The following is a 26,331-nucleotide window of genomic DNA, read 5'->3' on the forward strand; positions in this document are numbered from 1 at the left end:
ACATATGCCGAACCCTCCTCTATTCCCCAATTTGACAACATCCTCCTCCATCACGACCACGACCACGACCACTACCATGGACGTCCCAACCGATACGTCTTCTCCTCCACCGATCGACTCCACTATGATGCCCCAAAAGCGCAAGCGGAGTCCTTCTCTTGAGCCCATTTCTCAACCTGCGCCGCCGATGAAGACTCAAAAGATTTCTTCATCATCCCACTTGCACATCAACTACCTCGCTCGCCAATACACTGACACCCTTCCTCTCATCTCGACGCACGATCATCTGCCCGACATGCTCTCTCTCATCGCAGACTACGATGGCGTCCTCCACCGACACGAATCTATGGCTGGCAATCTAGGTGCCCGCCCACTTGGTCCAATCCTCGTGCAGCGGTTTGAGCGCCTCTTCGACGGACCGCCTCAGGTCCTCAAAACAAACGCCAAAGACAGCTCGACTGTGAATATTGGTTGGTTGGATGTCGTCGAATTCGCGAGAAATAAACCTGAGCAGTTCAACCTGGAGAAAATGCGGGATGGCGTTCGAGTTTGCCAATTCTATACCAAACAGTGCCGGGTGGAGATCAGCGAAGAAGATTACCAGCTGATCAGCTCCGGGATCCCCCAAAAGATGATTCCACCACAGCCAATTGGGGACGACGAAGAGAAAGAGTTGGGCACTTTGGAGATTCTAGAGAAGAACCTGGCATCGGTAATACAGGCTGCTGATCAAGGTATGTTGAATTACAGATGACTGATGTTCTACGGAACGCGCTGAAGGAAAGTAGTGGCTTCAAAGGCACGGCAGCTCAACCATAAGCTCAAGAACCGCAAAGCTGCGATCATTAGTCGAAGGCAAGCTGAGAAGCCAGAGAAGCCAGAACCCAACAACCGTCCGGAGGTTGGCCTTACCAATGGCGACGCAAGACCCTCTGTGTCACCACCTGCAGGTTTTGTTGCCGTTAACTCGAAGTCACAAACATCTGCTGAACCATCTACGCGACTCGACGTTGACAACCTTCGCTCCAATTCTGCTACGTTGAGCAACGGGCATACAACCCTTGGCGCCTCGGCAGCTACACATGCCGAACTGCTAAGCAAGTTCCATACGAGCAATGAGCGACAAACCCTACCTGCCGATGTCGACCGCCGATCGTCAATTTCAAACAATCGATCAAACGTTCCGTCTAAAGGAAAATCCAGATATGCTTCTGAACAATTAGAGTACGCTGGATTCCTCAATGCAACTGCATCTCCTGTCGCTATCCCCAACACCCCTTCTGCCCTGATACCCCAAGCGAAAATGACGCTCTCCGAAAAACTCGACGATAGTGGGCCTTTCAAGTCGGACATGATGCTGCGTATGGAACAGCTCAATCGCGGGGATCGTGTGAAGCCGCCCTGCGACCGCTGCCGCCGACTGCATATGGACTGCCTGAAGAATTTGACTGCATGTATGGGCTGTACCAAGAAGCATGCAAAATGCTCGTGGAAGGATGTGGAGGAGCAGGAGTTAAGAGAGCATCCCCTAGTAACGAGAGTAACTCTAGACGGGAAGGATGCAGACGATGGAGACGAAAGCAGGAAAGATTCGGGATCCGAAGAAGCAAAGAAGGAGTGGGGGAAAGAGGGTCTGCAAGGCGTCCGAGACGAGGAGTTGCTGGGTGAGGAATCTGACGATGATGAAGGAGAATTGAAGATTCTGGGTCCCAGCGAAACAGATCGGAGAGTGGAGGCGAAATCGCACTCTCCCACAACTGGGTATGCTATTAATAAAGTTGGCGACTCTCGTGACGGGGCGAAATCAGCACCAGCGACTACAATGCACCCTTCGCCAATCTCACAGCTTCGCACCGAGAATGCCGGCCCGGCGACCGCGCCTTTGCCTCCAAACATGTCCCATTCCATCATTAAGAAACCCGACATCCCCCTCTACAAGTCGCCCAGCGAAAACAGTCATTCCGGCGCTCGTGTATTTACTGCTCATGAGTGGGACACGTACACTCGCCGATCTCCCACCAATAAATCTCGCGCAACACCTTCGTCTGACATTCACGATGAATTGAAGTCAGCAGCATTGGAGGCTGAACGAAACTACGCCCGCAGAGCTGACGATCGACAAGAACAGAATCGTGAGCGTAAAGACTCGCCCATGCGGGTCTATGTCAAAGGCAGTGATCCAGGGTCTTCTTCGGCGAGCACAGCGGTTGCGGCCTCTACAGAAGTTCGCGCAACTGAGGCAGGCAAAGCCAATGGGCAGCCGACACCACCTCCAGAGAGGGCAGAGGCCAAGGCGGGCAAAGAGACTGTTATCGCAGTTCCAGAAAGACAGATTCCAAGCGTTCAATCACCAGGTGGGATGATCAACCAGGTGGCAAAGGTCAAGCATGAAAGTGTGCCTACAGCAGTTGCGGGGTTTGAAGTCCGCGCTTAAAGACCTGGAAAATGAGGATACGTTGAAGAAGTATTATGCTTGTTTGATGCTTGCTTGTATTTGATAGTGTGTTTGTGTGAAACTGTTGTGATAGGAATTAGAAAGTATCTGTATGCAGATCCCTTTGACCCCATTGCACGTCACGTGTTCCCATGCCTCTGATTTCGCCCTCTCAGCTACATGACAGACAGTCACTCACTAAGTCACTGGTATAGACATATCTTAGCCAGTATACCTGAACTGCCGCACCAGGAGGGGGTTTTGGAGTAAGCATCTTTCAACAAGAGATCGAGGAGGGTGAAGTGCAGGAGTGACTTCTCAATGTGCCCCGATCAAGAGGGTATCAATAATATAGGTACCACATATCAAAGCATCAGATATGATATGTGCCAGCTGCCACCATAAGGTCGAGATCCGATGCCTCTCTAGTTCCTTTTAGAATGACCAAGAAGGCATCCTCTGCACCTCATGAGACAATAATAGGGCTGCCTCGTATAGAAAGTCGATGTGTTGCTTGTTGTCCCATGACATATGTACGAACAACTCCAGTAAAATGCTAGGGATCCTAGAAAGAGAGATCAGGAAAAGTTGCCTCTCATTGTTACGATGAGCCAGGAAGAAAGCGTGAGCTGGAGGCGGACAACAGGCGCATAGGGCGATTGAATTCTGTTAAGACATCTCTAGCACATGGGGGAAGGGGCAGAAGGCGGTGTTCAATAGTGCATTCTTAATATGCGACTTGTTTAAAAAGAAATATACGAGAGCTGACTGCTTTGAATTTGCAGAATGGGTGGGCTGACACTTTTGAAGTACAAAAACGATATCCCGGCCTGCTTAAGGTTATAAAGACTTTGTTTTAACCCCTAGGACTTCGAAACATTTGGTGTTAACTATTCGAGATGAAAGGAAGATGAAGCGAGTCGAAAGATATTAACAGGGAAGGAGAAAAGACTTGCGCAAATTCTTTGTCAATTATTGCCATCTAGCGGAAGATATAAATGGAAGCCGAATGACTCGTTGAGCACAGAGAACATGTGCAACTGACAATTGGAAATGTCAAGAAATAAAAGGCCGTCTTTCGAACTTTTTAATACGTAGACCGTGTGGTAGGAAAAGAGTAGAAAATTCAATGATCCCATATACGAGTGGGCAGTGAAGGTTTGGATATGTACAATGTTCTAAAAATGATAGACTGATAGGTCTCCATTTCTTGGATGGCTTTCCTCCTTGTACCATCCGAATCGTCGGTGCAACAGTAGTGAAGGGCTAGGTTGCCAGCACGCGCATTGGCAAGATAATGGAGGAGTCGGTGGGTAGGAGACTGAGAGCTCATGGTCGCAACCATCTAGCCAGTGGCAGTGGGTGACGATGAACATGGTAGAGATACTTTTGTTCAGATGGCGCTCGCTCTCTGAGCTATGGAATTGCTCTAGCCATCAGTGGCAGCTCCTATTTGGCCCCATACCTAAACTTGGACCCGTCCCTTTCTTCCAAACTTGGAATCGCACATTACACCTTCTCCTTCCACCCGCTGCCCCCGAATCTGAGATAACTCCCTCGATAGCCGCATGGAACACTCTGCTCACAGTGAATTTCGAAGAAAACCAGAATTTGAGTTTGGTTTGATAGGTCAAGGTCCGGATTGGATAGGACGAGCTTCTTTTCATCGAGATAAAAGCGTCTCGTGTCAAAGTGTCCGATCTGCCTCTTGTCCTCATCGAGGGACCAGGCGTCGATACAGAGATACGATGCAGGGTGCCACCACCCTGTCAAATTTACATCAATCTCGGAACTTATGATGGCGGGATCTGGAACGATTATTCCACAATCTCTAGGCCAGTCATTGGCTTCTTTGCTGGCGATGTTCGCGTTGTTGGTAGCAGAAGTCACCCGAGCATCATCTCTTTGCAAGAGCTGCCGACTCCACCGTTGGGTAGACGAGGTTACTCTGGTGGTTTTATTTCCAGAGCTCGAGCTCGCTCCTATCAGTCTTGGTACTGTCTGTCTTGCAATCTCCCACGTCTCATCATACTTTCGTTCCTCTCCTCGCTGCACTATCCTTTCAACAAGAGATACAAAGAAAAGCCATTCCACATCTTCGGGCTTTGCGAAGCCAAAGGCTAGGGCGACGTTCCCCACTAATGTGGTATAACATCGGCGGCTCTTCGAACTTGAAGTGCTTTGTCAAATAATGTCTGATCTTCTGTTCCTCATGGTCCCTGGCGTCGATACACAAAGTCGTGAATCTCCGATCCCAGTACCCTGTCATCCTAAGACCGACGTCAGATTCAACACGTGTGGTGTCTGGAGGAGCCTCTCCGCAATCTTCAAATCCAGTGGTACTAGTCATATTCCTGGTACTAGTCGTTTCATTGTCGTTTTGAAGCCATGGGACCTCTTGCCCCGCAACCTGGACAATCGGCTATGAAGTACTGGACCCTATCGTATCCGTTACATTGGGACGTCCTAGTGGCTTTCTCCAAATGACCCAGGTCTTCTTGTAAGCGATTCCCTTGATATTACCTTGTATGCCAACGTGAAACTCTTTGTTGACGTCAGTCGGCGACGGAAACCAGAACCATACAAATACATCGTAGCCTTCCTGCTCAATTGAGAAACTGTATGCGCGGCCTTCATTGTAATCAAAAGGATGGAAGCTGTGATGGACGAGTTGGGTACGTCCGCCGTCAAACGCGTCGATGCAAAGAGTGTTGGTCAAAGGACTCCAGAAGCCTTCCATTACAAAAGCGTACTTTGAGTCTACGAGGGTGGCACTTGGAGGGCCAATGCCGCACTCTCCAAGCTCATGGGCAGTCACCCTGGTTTCCCTCACAACAGTTTCTGTGTCTCTCGACTTCAATTCCCGCGGCGACGTTGCCACGTCTGCATCAGCCGTACTCAAAGGACGTGGCGGCACTCGCTCAATCATCCATTTCTCCGAAACGTTATGTTCTTGAATGGTCCCAATTATACCAACATGAAATGTCGAAAGTCCGTAACATGGCTTTGCGAAAGAGAACTCAATTTTGATATTGTAGCGATCTTGTACGATGGGAACCGCAAATGAAGGATCCGGATTATACATGAAATCATCACTCGAAAATGTGCGAGCTTAAATCCATCATCTTCGCCCCACACGTCAATGCAGATAGCCGCGGCTGGAGGATACCAATATCCGGTCGCCTGGACACAACGAATGTCGTCAGTCGATGAGAAAAGTAGTCTTTGAGGAGCTTTGAAAAGACCTTCACACTCCGATCTTCCCTGATATTAGTTGACCCGTGGGGGCCATCGCCACACTCTGTAATTTGCTTCGAAATCGTACCGGTGTTGCTAATTAAGTCGTCTCTATCAAAGAGCTGGACACTCTGCCGCGATGTCTGCATGACAGAGCTGTTTACAGAAGTTGCAACAGCAAGAATGAACAGAGCTTTTTGGATTAGCGCGGCGAGATCTGTAGAGTAATGCATGATTACTGTGCGAGCCTTGCGTGTCAAAGATGGAAAATACCACGGGGAGTACTTTAATACGTGATAGTAGGCCAAAAGCTGAGGAAGTCAAGATTAGTCTCACATTTTGTTCAAGGCAGACAAAGACTTTTCGCCGTCACATTAAGATATTGATCTTGAGCGGATATGTGGAAAGTTGGGGACCGTTGGTTTCCATAGTGTGCTTCGCTCGGTGATTGGTAGGCTACCTGGCGCGAGATGCAACCATGACTCTACATTGAGATGGATTGCTTTTATGGTGACAGTTTCCCAGTCAGCTTGTTGTTTGTATCCAAATCTACCAAATGATGACTCTTTGCTGGAGATGTGAAGTTCAATGCGAGACATGACAGTCTGAATATTCTCGAATTCGAGGTTCGTTTGCTGCCTCTCTAGGAGAGCACTCTTCTGCGGTAGAGGAAATTTCAGCTGAAACATTTGCATCTGTGTTCAGTTTAAGTTGTTGGAACTTGTAAAATGCAAGAGTTGCTGTTTCTCCTCAAAACACTTACAAGACAAATAACATGAGATGATAAGTGGTTTCCTCAAGCAGCTCTGAGACTAGTGCTTCCGCTCTGTGCCGCCGTGTGAAGCAGCGGGCTTTCATACCATCGCTGTGCTTCAGCGAGAGTTGGGTTGATGATATTTGTCAGCTTCTTTTCCAATTGAGAAAAGAACTTTGAGTTATTACTACCACTTTGTATTTGGCCGTTTTACTCGTCATCTTTTGCAGTAGCATTCTTGACAGGCCAGTCGGGGGCCGGAGCAGAAAGTAATGCACATATCTCTTTACGCCTCTTCCTAAAGTCGTCGTAGAGACCCATCCAGACTTCCCTATCTTTACAATTATCCACAATTCCAGTCTCCTTGTATTTACATTTCGGCATTATTTCCCCTATCAGGAGATGCGGCCACATTATCCACGGCTTCGGAAGCGGAAAATCAGAGAAATGGACAAGCTTTGCTCCTTCTTGCGTTATCTGCTGAGCATCCCACGAGCCCTCATCATTACCTAAGAATGTTCGGTGCTCACTTTTCCGGAATTCCCCGCTAAGCACTCCATATCCACGATGCGGTAGCACAAGCGCCGAATCCCCATAGAATCTGTTCAGTATTTCCATGTCGTAGTGCCCAGGTGGTCTCTTCGCAGGCTGCGCTGCGTCTATCAGCCGTAGATATTCTTTCTCACTGGGCTGCAGGAGGACGAGAAGACTTGTGAGCTTCTGCTGCTCCGGCATCATCCAGTACGCGCGCATCATAGCAACCGGTGCTTTTGGAAGAAGGAATAGCTCGTCTAGATGTTGCAGCAGCGTCATGTCGCCGTCTAGGTGCAATATACGCTCATACTGCGTCTGGCCCCAGGCAAGAAATTTCATCAACCCGCCTTCCCACCTGTTTGCGTGCGCGTCCGGTCGCAACTTGACTCGCTCGTCTTGGCTTTGGTTAGGGGCATAGGTAAGGTTGCCCACTTCAGTCGGAAGAAGGTGCACGTTATACCATTCTCGCGCCTTGACTAGGAGCTGGGAGTCGCGGTCGTTGGGGTCGGCGATATCCGTATCCCATCCATTTTCCTCCGGATAGAACAGTAGCCGGTCTGCTTTACTGCCGTAGCGTGAGAGTGCCTCAAAAACCATGACCGCGTTGCAAAGATGTGCTGTGTCCGTCGCGTAGAGGCTGTAAGCATACCGATGCCAATTGATGTGCTTGTAGTTCAAGGAGGGCGCGTGTGCAGGTGGGCTGTGAGGGAGGAAATGTATTGGTGAACTATAATAGAGGAAGAGGAAAAAGAGGGCAATCGTAGCGTATACGAATCGGATTCGTGAAGGACGCGGAAGTCCATGGATGGTTCGGGGTCTGAAGTCATGTTTGGGTTTGGAGGGACTTGATGGCGGAGAGAAGCGGCCATGCATGAAGCCGGAGCGACAAGCGAAACAGAATTGTTCAAGGCGACGAGAAATGAAAGACCTGCCATGAACGCAGTAGGAGCTGGGTGTATTCGCATTGCAATCGAGGGCGCTGGTTAGTGTAGTGTATATCTAACAATATAGGTGTCGAAATATTATTAGAATCAGGGGTGATCGCTCTCTCTCTCTCCTACGTACTCTGATTCCCTGGCTTCAATTGAATAATTGAACGCCTTGAAGTAATTCAAATCATGCCATATTACTAGATTATAGCTGGGTACGTGATCCGTAACATTTACAAGCCACCCGGTGTCTAATCCCTTTCAAAACCTCACAGTGGATCATTGAAAAGGTCAATTGAAGCGTTAATCTTTGAATTGTAAGGCGATGGATCTCGTCCACAAATAACCAAGAACTCTTTCGCCTCAGAGCACAGGATCGTTGCTATGAACTGTAGTTTTAGAATCACGTCCGCGGAGAAGGGAACGCATATTGGTGCGCCTCACGATGTCCGCCAGTCGATATCTGGCAAGGAATTGCTAGTAGCTGTGCAGCGATAAGTCATAATATATATGATGTCAACGACTGAGCATTGATTCCTTGAGCAAATGCTGTGAAATTCACGGTGTTGCAAAGAGCACCTGGGCGGTATGAGACAATCGTGCTTTTGGATGCTTATGTCGGGAAATTGCTAGCTTCTTCAGGAAGAATAGCAACCATGGGAAGGCGAGAGAGAGATAGATACGGTACGCCTCAGCTCGAAGAAGCTGTGCTAGCTCTCCATTATATACTATCTTTCGTTGTGGCCTCATATCTGTTGAACAATCAGCACATCGAAATCTGACGTGCATCAAGACGTACCGTTTGCCTCTGAACGCCCAGACCCCCCAATTGCCGCAACTCACGTCAGTCGGGTCAAGGTCGTTCAAATCCCACCTGAGACTCCGGAACTTGTTTTCGCCTGGTGTCATAAGAATATCCATCTCCCCCTTAACCCTATCCTCGACCCATTTCCTATCCCGCTCCATATCCCACTCCGTATATCCTGTACAGAGTATTGGACATTTTGTCTCTAGTAGCTGAGGAATCGTACCACCCCACTCATTTGCGCTAGCAGGATGGCCCTATTCCAGGATGGAATAAGACGAAGCAGTCAAAATACGGATCGAATGGTTGGAATGTCTGAGCTTGATGAAGAGTTTGATAGTACTCGCAATAGGTACTGATCTTCAAATGAGGTCCAAGCCCGCCCTCAACTATTGCTCCAAATGGATTAGAAGGGGAGCGCTCTGGCAGCGGAAACTCCGCGTCTCGATTGGCCATGCTCTCCGGACCAATGAGTATGACGTGGAAAGATGCCCGCTGATTAAAGAGCAGAGGAAGTTGTTCCCACACGTCCCTTGGCAACGAAGACTCTGCACGAGCACCAATGACAAAAATACGCATAGGGGGCGGTGCTACCTTGAGACCCGAGACAGTATTGTCCTCGCCCCTTTTAGGCTGATGAAGGTGATAACGGAGAGCTACGAGCAGCGTTTAGCATCTTCGACACACAAATAAGGAAAATGACCCACCGCTCAAGCTTCGAAGTCCTTCATACGTGATCCTTTTATCCTTGCTCAAAGTGTAGGGGCTTAATTCAGATAAGATGCTGCCTATGGTAAGGGGATATGTGAGCATTCGTGTAACCTGTCGTAGAGACCGCTCGTCGTCGATTGCTCTGTATTCTCTTGAGTAGAGATATGTGTCCCAATTACTCATGTTTACCAAGAATTCTTCCATCTGTGGGCCAGGATACTCGAACTCAGGAAAGAATCGTCCAGATCGCAGATCGTGTTCATCCTCGTTGATCTGCCTTAGGGTATCACATATCTCCATGTGCGACTCATAGTCATCTGCCCAGTGTTCCTCCGAGCAATATGATGGTATGCCGCAGTCGGGACATTCGAATTGTACCAGCGCCGCGGGTCGACCAGCTGCCTTTGATGGTTCCTTCCTCGTCTCTGGGTCTGAGGGGGAGGTTGGCATGCGTGTTCGACGATGATCTGGGTGGGGACAGTAAGCATGAGACCTTATGAAAGCGGCACGCCGCCGCATCTCGGGTACAGGTGATTCCGAGAAGGAGTGGAAGAGGTTGTTTGATTGCAGTCTAGTGTCGCTGGAAATTCTTGTCTGGGGCACAGATTCTGATGTCGTCTTCTGTATCGGTGGCTCATACTTCCGCGGCCCATGTTTTTGCGATCGGAAGCTGCTGACAGTGGACTTGTGACGGACTTTTGGAAATGAAGTATAGGCTTCCTTCGGACTTGAAGTGCTTGCATAGGTCGAGTTGAATTGCTTTGCTGCGGAAAGCGTGTAGCCTTGCTTCTTGAGCTTGCCAATCTGCAAGCTTCTAAGCCTACGTAGACATCTTCCGCATGTATTGCTCGGGTTCATCGTTATACATCAACTGCGGTTCGCTTCGGCGAGAGTATTCTCATCGTTTCATGACGATGTTGATCAAAATTGGCCTAGCGTGGTTCGAAGTGGTTCCTGGACCGCACTCTACTCCGCAGCAAAATTTCTCGGGCCCAAGATTGACAGTCTTCGAAGAGCTCTGTCCTGTCACAGTGCAGGGCCACAGAGCTCTGCCGTTGAGTCGATTTCCATCATGGCGACCACCAGTTCCATGTTTATGTACTCTCTTACCATCCAGCCTTCCACCTCCGTCACTCAGGCAATTCTTGGACAATTTGCTGGCACGAAAGAGCAGCAAATAGTTACAGCTTCCGGCTCTCGGCTCACTATCTTCAGACCAGACCCCACACAAGCCAAAGTCACGCCTATCTTGTCGCACGATGTCTTCGGCATCATACGAACGCTGGCGCCCTTTCGCCTTGCGGGAGCTACTAAAGGTGAGTTTCCATCTACAGTACATTCAAGCTGCATTTAGTGATTCGTAAAGCACCGAGAGGCAGCTCCACCGAACATCGCGTCAGCGAAACCCGGATCTTAAGCTGCCTCGAAGGAATAAGTGCTAAGAAAGCTGCTAAATATGTCCAGACTATATAATAATAGGCTCGGATTCTGGGCGCATCGCCATTGTCGAATACGTTCCCTCTCAAAACCGTTTCAATAGGATACATCTAGAGACTTTTGGAAAATCAGGCGTGCGCAGAGTTGTGCCTGGACAATACCTCGCAGTTGATCCAAAAGGTAGAGCGTGCCTCATAGCTTCAGTCGAAAAGAACAAGCTAGTGTATGTTCTGAATCGCAATGCACAGGCAGATCTCACGATATCGTCCCCTCTCGAAGCCCACAAGCCGCAGACTCTTGTCTTTGCTTTGGTCGGTCTCGACGTAGGCTATGAGAATCCTATCTTCGCCGCTCTGGAGATCGATTATACAGAATGCGATCAAGATCCAACAGGCCAGGCATTTGAGGAATTAGAGAAGCATTTAGTATACTATGAGCTTGACCTAGGCTTGAACCATGTGGTTCGAAAATGGAGCGAACCAGTCGATCGGACAGCAACCAGCCTGTATCAAGTTCCCGGAGGCGCTGATGGGCCTAGCGGAGTTCTAGTATGTGGACTTGACAACATAACGTACCGCCATTCCAATCAAGAGGCTTTCAGAGTACCGATACCCCGAAGGAGAGGAGCTACGGAAAATCCGGAGCGGAAGAGATACATTACAGCTGGCGTAATGCACAAAATGAGGGGAGCTTTCTTCTTTTTACTTCAAAATGAAGACGGAGATATGTTCAAAGTCACTATAGACATGGTTGAAGACGAGGCTGGTCAAGCAACAGGGGAAGTCAAGTCACTGAAGATCAAATATTTTGATACAGTCCCGCTAGCTACCAACCTTCTTATCCTAAAAAGTGGGTTCTTGTTCGTTGCCAGTGAGACGGCAAACCATCTCTTCTATCAATTTGAAAAACTTGGAGACGACGACAACGAGATCGAGTTTATCAGCGACTCCTATTCGGCAGATGCGACTGCCGACTATGAGCCTGCATACTTCACGCCTAGACCTGCAGAGAATGTGAACCTCGTTGAAAGTATTGACTCGTTGAACCCACTTCTCGACTGTAAAGTCACGAATTTGACTGAAGAGGATGCTCCGCAAATTTACAGCATCTGTGGCACAGGAGCGAGGAGCTCATTTCGAACCTTGAAGCACGGTCTTGAAGTCAATGATATCGTCGATTCTCAACTACCAGCTCCTCCCACCCGTGTTTGGTGCACAAAGACTACACGCTATGACCAATTTGATGCATACATTGTACTCTCATTCACGAATGGCACTCTAGTTCTCAGCATCGGCGAGACTGTGGAAGAAGTCACTGACACTGGTTTTCTAACTTCCGCTTCTACTTTGGCAATTCAACAGCTTGGAGAAGATGCTTTGATACAAGTTCACCCTCGAGGAATCAGACACATCAGAGCCGACAAACGCGTCAATGAATGGCCAGCCCCTCAGCATCGCTCCATTGTGGCTGCCACTACAAACGAGCGGCAGGTAGCTGTAGCTCTGAGCTCCGGCGAAATTGTGTACTTCGAAATGGATCCTGACGATGGCTCACTTGCCGAGTACGATGAGAAATTCCAGATGAGCGGCACAGTTACATGCTTAAGTCTCGGCGAGGTGCCAGAAGGCCTTGTTAGAAGCTCTTTCCTGGCGGTCGGGTGTGACGATTCAACTGTCCGGATTCTGAGCCTGAGTCCAGACTCGACCCTTGAGAACAAGTCAGTACAAGCTCTAACTTCAGCGCCGAGCGCTCTTAAGATCATGTCTATGGCAGACTCTACTTCTGGAGGCTCTACGCTCTTTTTGCACATCGGTCTCTGGTCTGGAGTCTACTTACGTACTGTTTTGGATGAGGTGACGGGAGAGCTTTCGGATACCCGAACACGATTCCTTGGTCCCAAGAAAGCTGAATTATTTGCGGTCTCTGTCAAAGGCCAGCAAGCTGTCCTAGCATTAAGTTCTCGCGCATGGCTGGGTTACTCTGATCCTCAGACTAAAGGCTTCATGCTTACGCCACTCAACTTCCCAGCCCTGGAATATGCTTCTAACTTTAGTAGCGAGCAATGTATTGAAGGGATGGTAGGTATTGAGAGACAAAGCCTAAGGTAAGTCCATTCCTCTTTCACCCTATTTTTCAAGCGTTCTCGCACCATACATGATGAAATTGATAGCGGATTCCACCGAAAGATCATGAGTGAAAAAAATCTCACTTACTTCCAATTGTTCCTTCTGACCATTGCGACTATTCTGATGATTGTCTTTTGAGCCAAGAGATTATAAGAAATGGTGTACTGATGAATCATCAGGATATTTTCAATTGAAAAGCTCGGCAACAGCCTTCTGCAAGAGTCGATTCCTTTGACTTACACACCTCGCAAATTCATTCGTCACCCAGAACAACCGCTGTTCTATACGATCGAATCTGAAAATAACACTCTTGCGCCATCCACCCGTCAACGTCTCATGAATGATACAAATCTTGTTAATGGTGAAGCTGCTGTTCTTCCTCCTGAAGATTTCGGATACCCTCGCGCCAAAGGACATTGGGCTTCATGTATTCATATCGTAGACCCTATCAACGCTAAGGCTTGCATCCAACAGATTGAGTTGGAGGATAACGAGGCGGCGGTCAGCATTGCGGCAGTCGCATTTGCAAGTCAAGATGACGAGACATTCTTGGTAGTTGGCACGGGTAAGGATATCACCGTTGCTCCACGGAGCTCAAGCGCTGCCTTCCTCTACGTTTATCGCTTCCTAGAAGATGGCAAGGAACTGGAATTCATCCACAAGACCAAAGTTGAACAGCCACCCCAAGCTCTGCTTGGCTTTCAGGGCAGGCTTTTGACGGGTATTGGCAACGAAGTCCGAATCTATGATCTGGGCCTTAAGCAACTCCTCCGCAAATGCCAGGTCCAAGCTACACCTCATCTCGTAGTTGGCCTGCAAACACAAGGCAGTCGTATCATCGCTAGCGATGTTCAGGAGAGCGTTTCATATCTTGTCTACAAATATCAAGAGAACCGACTAATACCTTTCATTGACGACTCTGTTGCTCGTTGGACGACTGGCACTACCATGGTTGACTATGAAACAGTTGCTGGAGGTGACAAATTTGGCAACATCTGGCTTCTGCGGTGCCCGCAGAAAGCTTCGGAGGAAGCGGACGAGGAAGGTTCTGGAGCACATCTCGTCCACGAGCGACAATACCTGCAAGGAGCGCCCAATCGATTGAGCCTGATGTGTCATAACTACGTGCAGGATATACCCACTAGCATTCAAAAGACCCAGCTAGTAGCAGGTGGACGGGACGTATTATTCTGGACAGGGTTGCAAGGTACAATCGGCCTCTTAGCGCCCTTCATAAGCCGAGAGGATGTCGATTTCTTCCAGTCTCTGGAACAACATCTACGAAGTGAGGATGCTCCGTTAGCTGGCCGTGATCATTTGATCTACAGAAGCTATTATGTACCCGTCAAGGGTGTCATAGATGGCGATTTATGCGAACGTTACGCGCTGCTCCCCAACGATAAGAAACAGATGATTGCCGCAGAGTTAGAACGAAGCGTACGAGAAATAGAAAGGAAGATCTCCGATATGAGAACAAGAGTTGCCTATTAAGTCATTTGAGCATTAAAGAGATAACTGAAAGGGTCCGGAGCATCTGACAGGTTCGCTGCATGAACGTCCACCTGTAGCGTGACTGTGAGTTATTTACCTCAGTGATCGTGAATGGGTCCTAACATTCCATCTGATGTCAGACGAACATCGAATTAGACTCAGATCTTACACTCCACGTTTGTAGCGCACGACGTAGCCTCGAGCGATGTTCAAATACAGACGTCCACCAGTCGCAACCAAATACCACCTGCCTCTACCAGTCTCTTGCCCGGCTCGATCGTCCGCTCTCATCGGCTGGTCTTGAGCGGGATATACGTGACACTGTTAGTGGTCATACATATGAGACAAGATCAATCATCAGCGATATTTGAGTACGGTGGCATCGCACTCGGAGTCGAATCCAGGTGCATGTGACGCACTCCGTAATTTCTTTGCTGAAACACCCTGTCTGTCAAACCCACTTCGGTTTTCGTTGCGTATTCCATCCCAGCCTCTGCCACAATTGGGTAGAGGGAAGCTCGCTCTTCTTGAATCAGCAGAAAAGAATTGAGTCTCAATGCTTCCCATATGTCGAAGTCATTCGCATCCAACCTGGAAATCATCTCTCAGAATTGCGTTAGTTTCCGTTGACCTGGTTACCATGCAATGGATTCATCTACGAAGATCGAACCGTCCACGATCACAAGTCTTTACCAAGCACGAGTAGCGCAGACCTAATGTAGTGGACCTCGGCATATCGTCATCTTGATTGCATTCCATTTCTTACTCTTCCAAAAGGCATATCACCACAGCATTGAATTGATGTTGTATCCAGTTGCGTGCCTCATATTCCAAAGCCAACACGGTCATGCCTCAAAGCCTCACCTTAGGCGTTTCTCAATCCCACACTCTCTCCTCTACAGCTGCAACTCTCAACGCGCTCTCTGATACAGCTCACCGCGCTTCCAGGGCTGGTGTCCATATCCTTCTGTTCCCTGAAGCTTACATTGGTGGCTATCCTCGTACCTGCACCTTTGGTTCCTCAATTGGTGCACGGACAGACGAAGGCCGTGAACAATTTTTGCAATACTTCCACGCTGCCGTTGACTTGGGAGATACGCCCGGGGGTGCTGGGAGCGACTGGGTCGACAGGAAGCTGGAAGTGAAAAAAGGGTTGGAATATAGAGGTGATGGAACGAGAGAAAAGTTCGAAACAGAGGCAAGAGCATCGGGCATATTCCTTGTTATTGGAGTAGTGGAGCGTGCAGGTGGTAGCTTGTACTGTTCCGTCGTATATGTGTGCCCTCGATTGGGATGTGTCGGAAAGAGGAGGAAGGTAATGCCTACTGGCACTGAACGATCCATCTGGGCCCAAGGCTCTACGTCCACATTGCGGGCTGTGACTACGACAATCAATGGTGTGAAGCTGACGCTCGCTGCTGCTGTTTGCTGGGAGAACTACATGCCCTTACTACGATTCTCGTTATATAGTCAGAATGTCAATCTCTATTTAGCACCTACCGCGGATGCTAGGGATACGTGGGTCCCTCTATTACGAACGATTGCTCAAGAAGGAAGGTGCTTTGTCCTCAGTTCCAATCAATGCGTGAGGAGAAGGGATCTGCCTAGCTGGATCAAAGGGTCAGGGAAGCAGCAGAGCGCCGGCAATGCGGAAGGAGGTTCTAAGGAGAGTAGAAGGACTTCGATTGTGACTAAGACCGAAGATAATCATGAGATAACATGGCCGGCCCCAAAAGGCGACAGGGACAGCAAAGCCGCTCTCAGCTTGACCAACGGAGCCTCTTCGTCGCCTTTACGTGTCAGCAAGATCGCTTCGGCTGACAATGTCATTCAGGAAGACGATACATTGCCGGAACAGACCCCGGATAATCATTTGTTGGCATTAACGTCTAGTGTTTCTGAGACCTCTCCTCTTGATACGGCAAGCTCAAATGTGTCCAACCCCCGAGCAGCGATGAGTTTGTCTGCAGAGGCGGGTCCTGTATTGTCTCACCAGCAGGGAGAGTCATTGCTGGCCCTGTCTGGGAGGCTGAGGGCGACCTGCTTACAGCGACCGTTGACTTCGAAGACTGCGAGCGAGGAAGACTTGACCTCGACCTTGCCGGAAGCTACAGTCGGATAGACAGTTTCGATCTAAAAGTAAAGGGTCTCGACCTGAGTCCGCCCCCTTGATGTACAACGAATGGCCAGAAGCGCAATGGAGCCGACTATCCAGTGAGCAATGACTGCCGCTGTCCCGTCACCACGGTGGTCCTAAAAGACTTAGCTCGTCTTGTAGCCGGCTCTAGCGACCTGAGGTCAACTCCAATCTAATCCCGAGAGGGCTGGATCCAGCAAATGAATGTATCCTTTCGCCGCTAGTAATGGTTCACTGCTTGAATCAAATCCATACACCCACAAGTCGCTTTCTAGGTAACCCGCTGGTGGTAACTTCATACGCAATTGCGCGATGGTTTCCCACCACAGACCATAGGTGAAAGGCATACTTGTCACGGCGGCTTTCGTAAGTGTGAATACCACTCTTGATTTGACAACAGTCCATGCGCGTAACGTTGAAGAGGCGTCTCTCCCGTGCTGGTCACATAGAGTCTCTGCCCTCCTCAAGGCCTCCGTCCATATACTTTCGAAGGCTGATGGTTCTATGGGTCGAGCTCTAGTGTACGGCTTGGCATAAAGCTCTGTTGTGAGATACGGTCTTCCTTGAAGCTCTGTCTTTGGCTGTGACTGTGTCTCACAAAGGAAGTCGGACAATGGCTGAAAGGTAACATTCCCAAGATCCAGATTGAAGGTTTTGCAAGCCAGCTCCGCCGGCAACGAAAGATTCTGACCTCGAGTGATGGGAACGCTACGAACACCCCAAAAATCAAAGGTAAGCAGGGGAATTGCAATAAAAAGTCTTTGAGAACGCATTGTATACAGAGGATCGTTAGTGGAGACTGGTGAAGATCTCGGATTAAGATCCAGTACAAAGGGAGGTCTACTATTGAACGCCTTCAGAGATGTGATTTGAAGCAGCGAAGACCTAACGATCGTAGAGTATCGTCTATCTAGTGCCATGCACGAGACAACTCTGTCTTAGGCGCGCCGCCAGCTGCACAATTGGGTGGATGATACGAAGTGAGTTCTATCTGTGAATCATCACCTCAAGCGCTTATCAGATTCGCCCGGTAGGTCTGAAGTCAGCGAATCCTCTGACTTGATGAAAGCACCCTGCTTGCTAGGAGAGGAAGGACGGCAATCATATCCCACTGAATGACTTCAGAAGGTGCATGAATCTTTTTGGCGGCAATTCAAGTGGCTAATTTGCGAGACACTGTGCGGATCCCTGCCTTACACTCCGGGGAGAGTCATTAAGTTGGCAGCAAACGGCATAACTCATGGCACAATCAACGAAGGAAAATGTCGAGTGAGTCTTCATGGATTCCTTGTGCTGGGAAGGATATGCTTAATGGTAGACTAAGCCCCAAGTTACTATGTCTTCATGCTGTGGCCTGTCATTGAGAGGAGGCAAGCTAGGTTGTAATGGTCCCGAAGGATGACAGAGAAAAGGTTACAGAGGAGTAGACTTTAGATTTCAATATTCATAGCATGGAAGTGCAGCCTTTCGTTCATGCCGACTTTTACTTCGTACTTTCACATGGCGCTCATCCAACGTGACGAGCTATTCTACCCCAAATCATTTGACATATATTTTCACATATACTCCCACAGAGACCTGTATCGTTTGATCCAACGCGCCTTTCTAGAGACTTGTTCACAGGACATCTATTCTACTGACCAAACATCATCAACTTCCGCTCCTTCTCACCAAGTCTCCCCAAGATCCTTCCACTGCCGCTTTAAGTTCCCTATAACTGACCACCAGGGCAGTCTGTTCATTTCTCGTCACCAACGTGATTTTTTCGTCGACACCGACATCCAACTTGTTCAGGCATGCCAACATATGCCCCATGTCGAGTACAGGGTTGCCGTTAGTGTCGACCTGATGAAATACATAATCTCGAAACAGTTTCAGTGCCGCCTTTTGACCCTGATCCCTCCAAGCGGTGTCGCTTTCATATTCTGGCCTCTCGTTGATCGTATTCAGCTTGCAAATAAGACGGAACAGTCTTCCATTCTCAAGCTGTCCATTAAGAGTGTACTCTTGCAGGTCGCTTAGGCGAAGTGATGCGTCGAAAGCCTCGATTGACTCTGTAGCAATGATACTACAGACATCGTCAATGGTGCCAGCGCTGTCCGCTGATGCGCCCAGTTGCTGAAGGTAATCGATAGTGCTCCTCAGCCGCGAAGAATACGTCCTCGCGAAATGGTCAAGGGGGCGAGTCTTGGCGGGTGCACTGGTAGTGCCTAGTGTGAGAACAAGTTTACCGAGATTTTGCAGGTCAAGTCTCTGAAGCTCCTCCAGAGGCATCGAGGTAGGGTCTAGAATATCTGATAAACCGCAGGCGTTGAAGCGAATTCGAGCTTCGTCCGTCACAAGCCACTTTCTTGCGTCCATGGATCGCGCGGCTAGTCCTGCCGAGTGTATGGCTTTTAGTGCGTTCGCGATTTGTACGAAATAGTTCCAGAGAAGCTGTTCTGAAATTTGCGAACCAAAGTTCCGGCTTGGATTCCTTAGGTTGGAAGGCGAATGTTTGTCCCGGAGCGTTACAGAATCTGGGTAGAAGTCCGAAACAACGATGATTGAGGTGTCACCAAAGACTTGAGTATTGAAGGCAAGATGAGTCGTCACGACATTACCATTGTGAACACGAGACCACTTCGACCTCAGTGACGGAACAGCAAGTGCAGCCTCGGAATCTCTAGACAGAGGGCAGTCTAACAAGCGACAAAATCAGTTGCAGTATCACAAGATCATCCTGTTTCGACATACCATGTAAGCGTCTCAAGGAATACGTCTTTCCGTCTTGATCAGAGACGGCTTTGAACACTGTACTAGGATTCGTAGCTGGGATGTTATTGCGGCTGTAGAAAGGTTCTATTGGTGTCAGAGTATGGAAATACTCAACGTTAGGAAGCTGTGAATCTGCTTGAGCAGTCAGCATTTGTGAAGTTGCACAAGCTAAATGGGACTTATACTAGGAAAGCTCCTTAGGCTTGCCTCATTCTTCTTTTGAAGCTTAAGTCGTACATCCTCGGGAATGAAGATGTCCTTTGCGGTTCTTTGAAAGGGTTTGATATTTGCAGCATAGGGCTCAAGAGGAGCGTACAAATGATGTTGGAGCTGATCTATCGATTAGCACCTTGAGCGTGGTCAATCTTTGCAAATATACCAATTGCGATGAGGTTGAAGCGCTGGGCATATATGACGCTTGTTGCGTTCCGTTAATGCCAGAACCAAAATGGTAGCTATTCTGCTGAGATTCGACACTAGTAAGGGCCCCTGTGCTCGCAGAGTCGTGAACGCTCCCAAAAACGTCATTCTGTGAGAATTCGGACCCATTGTCAAGCTAAAAAAGAACAAGTCAACATGTGTCTAAGCATTCAACTAAACCACGTTGTAACAGTGCTTTGAGGCCACTATCAAGAAGCGATGGAAATGCTCGTAATTTCTTTCTCCGCTCGAAACATTAGGTTATAATAGAAACGTGCGGAAAGATGAAGAAAGGTAGGTAGCTTTGCCAGTCCACATCATGAGCCGAAGCACGAGGGAGCCACCTTTGGAGTCGTCAGACCTTTGCTGCACCATGGAGCTCAACAATGCGCATTACGGCTTCTTGCCTAGTGCGGATATTGGGGAAACGATGATTCTGTAAGCCTTGCAGATATATCTGTCGTTATCGGATCTGACTCGCTTCACCTTAACATGTCATGTACAGGCTGCTTTGGAAGGGGCAGATGAATTTACAAGCTTTACTGGTTGCTTATTCTTCCGAGTCAATCCCACATTGCCATCAGGCACAATCAAGAGCACCGTAGGACTGGGGAGGATTGGTCTGCACAGGCCATTTCCGGTGCACCTGGGGTTGAAATGCCTCGAGTCCTTTATCAGGCCCTGTATTTATTGCATCACTTTTTCAATAGGAGTACAGAAATTAGGACCACCCGGCCACTCGAGCGATTTTCTAGTGTTCTCTGGCTGGGACCAATGTCCCGATTCCAATTTCCGGAGTCATATGACTGTAATCTTTGCTATTCGTGGCAGCGTCCGAAAGCTCACCAATCTCCTTGTGAAGCCTTCGAAGGAGTATAGATCAAAGACTGCAACGACGCTCAAGAATGCCCTGCAGGAGATGAAAATTGAAATTGCGTAGTAATCGCACATAGAAAGTGGAAAGATAATCCTGACGCAAAAAAACGAGATGAAAGAAAAGAGTAGGTAAAATCATACTTACAGAAAGATTATTGAAGCCTTGAGGAAGGAATTCTTGAGGCTCTCCGCTCACCCAATCTGGAGCGCTGGGATTATACGGCTTCGAAGCTGGTGAGCTGGAAAAAGAAGCCACACTGGAGACTGCGTTTCTATTAGCTTGTATTCTAAAGAGTCTAGTTTGCTAGTAGATACCGGGCGTTATGCTCTTAGGCTTGAATGGAGCAGCACTGGCCGTCCGCGGCGACAATGTTAGAGCTTTAGATACTGGGGCATTGCCGTTTGCAGCAAGAGAAGAAGGAGTGAAGCTCGGCGAGTCCACATTCAAGCGCTTCCTCAAACTATGTATAGTGTTTTAGACTCCATCTCAGGTGAACGATCCTAAATCGGCGCCCACCTGTCTGTTTGTGGCTGAGGGACCGACTTGGGAGAAGCATGGTAGAAGGTACAATCTGTGTGGTGATGAGCATACGCAGGTGAGGCGTTCGACGCATTCCTTTATCGGAGTATACCTGGCCTTTTGCATGTGCCATAAAGAGCAATGTTCCGGCATGGGACGTCCTTGGTACTGTCTATACAGATTGTAGACACGATCAGATGGTCATCATTCTCAGGCAAGCCATATTCCTTGAGTTCATACTGCGAAATTTAGGCCCTGGAGAAGTGCCTTGCCGCGCTCCGAACCCTCCATTGGAAGGAGTCGTCATGGCCTTCGCTCCAGGAAGCTATCGGTCATCCATGATTGCTGGATACAACCGTGGGTGCTAGCGATTTCAGCGAGTGTTTGCTCCCAGGGTCAGCCTTGGACGTACCTCATGAGAGAGCAGGAAGAATGATGGGGACGGGTGTGGATCGATATAAAAAGGCGAAGAGATCTTGCAATCGACGCTGATAGATACGCAAATTAGGAATACGAAATCATCAAGCATAGAATCGAAATACTGGCCGCCTGGGCTATTAGATTATTTACGATCAGCGACAATAATACCGAGTCCAAGCCTTTGACCACGGCGCGTTTGGATTCGTCCCACTTCGGCTCACTCGTTTTTCCGTCCGCTGCGTTATTCTAGCAGGAAGCAAATAACCACACATCTCCTCTTCATGGCCAGTGATATCCTTCTCAAAGTCTGGTATGGCTACACCTAGTTTTGATCCTAGTCAACTCACGGAATCCCAGCAAGCAGCCTTGGATACGTATACTGCTGTGACGAATCAGGAACCGTCTGGAGCAGTAGCGCTTTTGCAGAGATCCGAGTGGAACGTTCAAGTCAGTGACATGTCCCCCCCCACTCTCAACGAACAGGCTCTGAATGGTAACAGATAGCAATAGCAAAATTCTTTGATGGAGAAGCTCCTGATCCGGTAGAAGAAGCTCGTGCGGCACAATCAGCAACTCCTGCATCCACTCGAAGGGAAACGCTTTTCAATGACTCCCCTCCGTCGGTATCGCCGCATAGACATATTGCTCCAAGGGTGGTACCTCAACCGGACTCACAAAGAGCCTACACTCCCCCTTTATTACTCCAGCTTGCACTCTCGCCTTTCAATCTCTTGGTGAAGTTGGTAGGGAGCTCTTTTTCTCTGCTTGGATATCTACTATCATTCATACCGCGTCTGCTCCCTGGAATTTCTGTCAAAAGGCCTGCATCCCGCATACGCACGGGAAGAAGACCTCTTAGCCCTCGAGACAATGCAGCAAGGTTCGCTCGGGAGTTTGAGGAGGACTACGGAAATCACGATTTGCCGTTCTTTGAAGGCGGATACGCTCAAGCATATGATTCAGCTAAAAAGGACCTCAAATTCTTGCTTGTAATATTATTGTCGCTGGAACACGATGAGACAGACCCGTTCGTGCAGGATACACTATTGTCGCGGGAGGTTACTGGCTACATCAATGAGCATCGAGGCGACGTCATACTTTGGGCTGGGAATGTCCAAGACTCTGAAGCATATCAAGTCTCCACTGCTCTCAATTGTAGCAAGTTCCCATTTGCAGCTCTTGTGGTGCATACTCCACAAGACTCGTCGACTGCTATGTCTACTATTGCTCGCATAACTGGCGCCGTCTCCCCGCCAATCTTTGTTGCGCAACTGAAGCGTGCAATAGAACAACAAACACCGTCACTGCTGGCGGCAAGATCTCAGAGGAGCGAGCAGCAATCGACACGGGATATCAGAACAGAGCAAAACAGCGCGTACGAAAGATCCCTGGCACAAGATCGTGAACGCGCAAGACAAAGGAGGGAAGTGGAGGCTGCGCGAGTTCGCGAAGCAGAAGACGCGTGTCAGAAAGCTGACGAGGAGGGGAAAAGGGAGCAGAAAGCGCAGCAATGGATCTGTTGGAGGGCTTCAAACATGGCTCCAGAACCAAGTGCCGGAGTCGAGCGAACAGTCAGGGTAAGCGTGAGGACGGTGTCTGGACAACGAATCCTTCGAAAGTTCGGACCAGATGCAATGATAGAAGACATCTATGCTTTTGTTGAATGCTACGACATCTGGAAATCTGGTGGGTTGCCTGAAGTAGCTAAACCCGACAACTACGAACACTCATACAACTTTCGCCTTGTTTCGCCAATGCCACGGACTGAATATGATATTCAAGAACAATCTACCATTAGCAGCACTTTTGACCGAAGCGCCAACCTCATTGTTGAGTCTCTCAATGAAGACGAAGAAGTATGAGTCGACTAACGCTAAGGCTTTCATTTACTATCTTGTCAGCTCTCAGGCGTAGACCCCTCGAATGCTCTATTCACTCAAAGTCAATGATTCGAAGCTGTATAGTCCCCGAATCCTCCATCAAGAGTGTACTTCTTATGGTCAAGATTCTAGTGACGAGATTTGGACTACCAACCTTGCAACGTGAGGATTACAAAGATGACGCGTGCAACCAAAAATTGCCAACAGAAAGTTTCCTGAAGAAAGGGGCAAGCGTCTTAGATCTTGGCAAATAGTCCTATAGCGTCAGTGTCGCCAGAGCACTGAAAGTCGAACCGCATGTGGGAAGCCGTACATGCCAGCCTCTCAATTGGCCTACTGCTCTTTGCACAGTCGAGGAAGGAGTCTTATGCGGCGAATACAGATATACTTGAGCTGACATGAAGGAACGCCCTGCTCGAGGCCTTCTACTTGGGTTCGTATTAGGAAATGAGGAAATGAAATACCGGAAGGGGAAGAGCAAGGTCAAGCATGGCGATGGCAAGGGGATAGTGAGCAAGAGCTAGTCTTCTGCGTCTCAAAAAGGATTTCAAGGAGCAGAACCATATTATCATCTCTGAATTCATTGCGGCGACTTGAGTATTCAGACCAAGATTCGCGGGCATATGAGGCTGAGCGGTAACGTGACAATTCGACGCGTCAGCTAGCTTTGCAGCATCGGGCACCGTTGATAGTTCTGACGCCATGTGAATGTATACACATAAGTCCCTTGCTGCTCATCTTTCATCTTCATTCTTCCCAGCTTGTTTTGTGAGTGCATTGTCCGTTGTTAATGAATGAGCACAAAGGCACACAGCCCAGGAGACAGGCGTCTGCATCAGCCAATCAGCGGCCGCGTGTGTTTCAAAGGCGTTTGGTCGCAACCAACGGATGACCTGTAACTTATATCATAGTGCCATTCTTTCCAAACGGCTCATCTACGTCTGCGACAGAAATGCATAAAAGATTGTTGGGCTCAATAAGTAGACGTGGCAGTGAGCTTCCTGGCCTTCATCCCTCGTCCCAGTCCAAAGACTGACCGGCTCCACAGGTGCGAACTCGTCGGAGAAGAGCATCCCAAACGGCGATTCGCCGGAAGCAACAGCTGCCCGCGGAGTGGTCAGTCATGATGGGCTATTTCGACGATAGACAACATACTGATGGTGCGAGTAGCGGCTTTTCTGTGAATCAGGAGGACCTAACAATTCCGTGCGCCCTGAAAGATGACGGCAGGATCGCAAAGAACCTCAATCTGACCACAAGAACAGGGAGAAGAAGTGCTCCACCTACCTACGATTGTCGAAGCAGCCGAGTCCAGTCCCGCCGCCGCATCCAGAGCTGCATCTGAAATACGCAAATTCCTCTCATCGAAGAACTTTCAACGCGCTTATGTACAATACAATGCCATCATGCTTGTGCGAATATTAGCCGACAACCCTGGGAAATCCTTTACAAAGAATATAGACAAACAGTTCGTTGCAACAGTGAAAGAGCTTCTCCGAGATGGAAGAGATATGAGCGTCCAACAGATTTTGAGGGAGACTTTAGACTCATTCGAGTCGCAAAAGCCAGAAGATGAAACACTTCTAGGTCTCAAAGAGATGTGGAAGAAAGAGAAGACGAAAGTAGATAAACGGCTGCTTCCAGGTGTCAGTACCGCTTGTACAATGGAAGGAAGCTTCACACTGATGGAGACTAGAATCATTCAATGTCTCGAGCCTACCCTCCACCGGCGACGAACCCTCAACAGCAACAAAATTACTTCGCGAGAAGTCACAGACCGAAAGGTCTCCCGACTCCTGCTGAACTTGCGCAACGCGTCGAAGAAGCAAAAACATCGGCCAAATTACTTTCCCAGCTCGTCCAGTCTACACCCCCAGCAGAGGTCCTCGCCAATGACCTGATCAAGGAATTTGCCGACCGATGCCAGTCAGCTTCGCGCTCGATGCAGTCTTACATCAATTCCGACTCACCTGCACCTGATGAGGATACACTTCTTACCTTAATAGAGACCAACGATCAGCTCGCGACCGCCATGTCACGACACCAACGGGCTGTGTTACAGGCAAGACGGCTAACTTCGCTGTCCCCGCAACAAACGCCCCAACAAACACAAGGCCCATACGAAGCTCCCGGGAACCCACCTAATGGTACCTATCCCGCGCCAGCAGGTCCGCCGCCCACCAAGCAGCAGCACCAGGATCCGTTTGCGGACCCGAGCGAGCATCAACAACAGAAGGATGTTGGTGGACTGCAAGAGCCGCTGGTGCCATCAAATTATGGATTGCCACCAGACGAAGTCGCAGTCCCTGGAGCTACAGGAAGCCAACCTGGCAGACAAGCGCAGCCCCCTCTGCATCAGCCGCAACCACAGAAGGCTCGTTATAGATTCTAGAGCATGTATAGCTTGAATGGAAATGAGGGCGACTTGTACGATACAAGCTTCTTGATAATTATCTACCGTGGGATTTGGGGGAGAAAGACGGTATAGAAAGCAGTGATCTGAAGAATGGAAAGATTCAAGGCGAGAGGTAGATACTAATGTGACATGATAAGATGAGATTGTTTAAATTGATAAGCGAGTAATCGTTCGAGTTCCCTTCCATACTAGAATGCGGATCCAATACGGTACAGCAAGGGGGAATCGAGCCAAGGGAGCCTGCCTTCTGTCGATTCAACAAATTGTTTACGTATATATATTTAATATTGATTCATTGTCAATGATCACGTGAAATCCAACATTAATTTGCTCGGAATTCAAATATAGCCTCTATGGCTCAGGGGTAGAGCGTCGCACTTGTATTCCTGAAGCTACATGCGAAGGTCCGTCGTTCAAATCGGCGTGGAGGCAGAGGCACCGTTTCTT

General features: G+C 48.8%; 8 protein-coding genes and 1 non-coding gene across 9 annotated transcripts; 6 read left to right on the plus strand and 3 right to left on the minus strand.

Moving 5' to 3' along the window:
* Positions 1-76: 76 nt before the first annotated feature.
* KY384_006481 (uncharacterized protein) lies at positions 77-2,434 on the plus strand (the record flags this gene model as incomplete). Its single annotated transcript, XM_044814976.1, has 2 exons — positions 77-734; positions 789-2,434. 2 exons carry the CDS (start codon positions 77-79, stop codon positions 2,432-2,434), a joined length of 2,304 nt encoding a protein of 767 aa, XP_044668076.1.
* Positions 2,435-3,943: 1,509 nt separating this feature from the next.
* Positions 3,944-6,366, minus strand: KY384_006482 (uncharacterized protein; the record flags this gene model as incomplete). The annotated part of the gene is made up of 4 exons (XM_044814977.1): positions 3,944-4,572; positions 4,958-5,545; positions 5,760-5,888; positions 6,132-6,366. 4 exons carry the CDS (start codon positions 6,364-6,366, stop codon positions 3,944-3,946), a joined length of 1,581 nt encoding a protein of 526 aa, XP_044668077.1.
* A 269-nt stretch (positions 6,367-6,635) lies between these two features.
* Positions 6,636-9,854, minus strand: KY384_006483 (uncharacterized protein; the record flags this gene model as incomplete). Its single annotated transcript, XM_044814978.1, has 4 exons — positions 6,636-7,686; positions 8,688-8,871; positions 9,050-9,349; positions 9,401-9,854. The coding sequence occupies 4 exons, from the start codon at positions 9,852-9,854 to the stop codon at positions 6,636-6,638; spliced, it is 1,989 nt and encodes a 662-aa protein (XP_044668078.1).
* Positions 9,855-10,476: 622 nt separating this feature from the next.
* Positions 10,477-14,458, plus strand: RSE1 (pre-mRNA-splicing factor rse1; the record flags this gene model as incomplete). Its single annotated transcript, XM_044814979.1, has 3 exons — positions 10,477-10,720; positions 10,869-12,945; positions 13,147-14,458. The coding sequence occupies 3 exons, from the start codon at positions 10,477-10,479 to the stop codon at positions 14,456-14,458; spliced, it is 3,633 nt and encodes a 1,210-aa protein (XP_044668079.1).
* An 847-nt stretch (positions 14,459-15,305) lies between these two features.
* Positions 15,306-16,580, plus strand: KY384_006485 (uncharacterized protein; the record flags this gene model as incomplete). Its single annotated transcript, XM_044814980.1, has 1 exon — positions 15,306-16,580. The coding sequence occupies one exon, from the start codon at positions 15,306-15,308 to the stop codon at positions 16,578-16,580; it is 1,275 nt and encodes a 424-aa protein (XP_044668080.1).
* Positions 16,581-18,245: 1,665 nt separating this feature from the next.
* Positions 18,246-21,238, minus strand: KY384_006486 (uncharacterized protein; the record flags this gene model as incomplete). The annotated part of the gene is made up of 7 exons (XM_044814981.1): positions 18,246-19,276; positions 19,332-19,484; positions 19,538-19,682; positions 19,732-19,908; positions 20,794-20,912; positions 20,964-21,109; positions 21,189-21,238. The coding sequence occupies 7 exons, from the start codon at positions 21,236-21,238 to the stop codon at positions 18,246-18,248; spliced, it is 1,821 nt and encodes a 606-aa protein (XP_044668081.1).
* A 662-nt stretch (positions 21,239-21,900) lies between these two features.
* On the plus strand, positions 21,901-23,450 carry KY384_006487 (uncharacterized protein; the record flags this gene model as incomplete). Its single annotated transcript, XM_044814982.1, has 2 exons — positions 21,901-22,035; positions 22,089-23,450. The coding sequence occupies 2 exons, from the start codon at positions 21,901-21,903 to the stop codon at positions 23,448-23,450; spliced, it is 1,497 nt and encodes a 498-aa protein (XP_044668082.1).
* Positions 23,451-24,420: 970 nt separating this feature from the next.
* Positions 24,421-25,860, plus strand: KY384_006488 (uncharacterized protein; the record flags this gene model as incomplete). Its single annotated transcript, XM_044814983.1, has 5 exons — positions 24,421-24,460; positions 24,517-24,584; positions 24,639-24,674; positions 24,734-25,114; positions 25,165-25,860. The coding sequence occupies 5 exons, from the start codon at positions 24,421-24,423 to the stop codon at positions 25,858-25,860; spliced, it is 1,221 nt and encodes a 406-aa protein (XP_044668083.1).
* Positions 25,861-26,231: 371 nt separating this feature from the next.
* Positions 26,232-26,316, plus strand: KY384_006489. Its single transcript has one exon. It is a non-coding gene; the product is annotated as a tRNA-Thr (tRNA).
* The last annotated feature ends 15 nt before the right edge of the window (positions 26,317-26,331 follow it).

Source organism: Bacidia gigantensis (assembly GCF_019456465.1).
Source record: "Bacidia gigantensis strain McMullin 20006 chromosome Unknown contig_249, whole genome shotgun sequence".
NCBI lineage: Eukaryota > Fungi > Ascomycota > Lecanoromycetes > Lecanorales > Ramalinaceae > Bacidia > Bacidia gigantensis.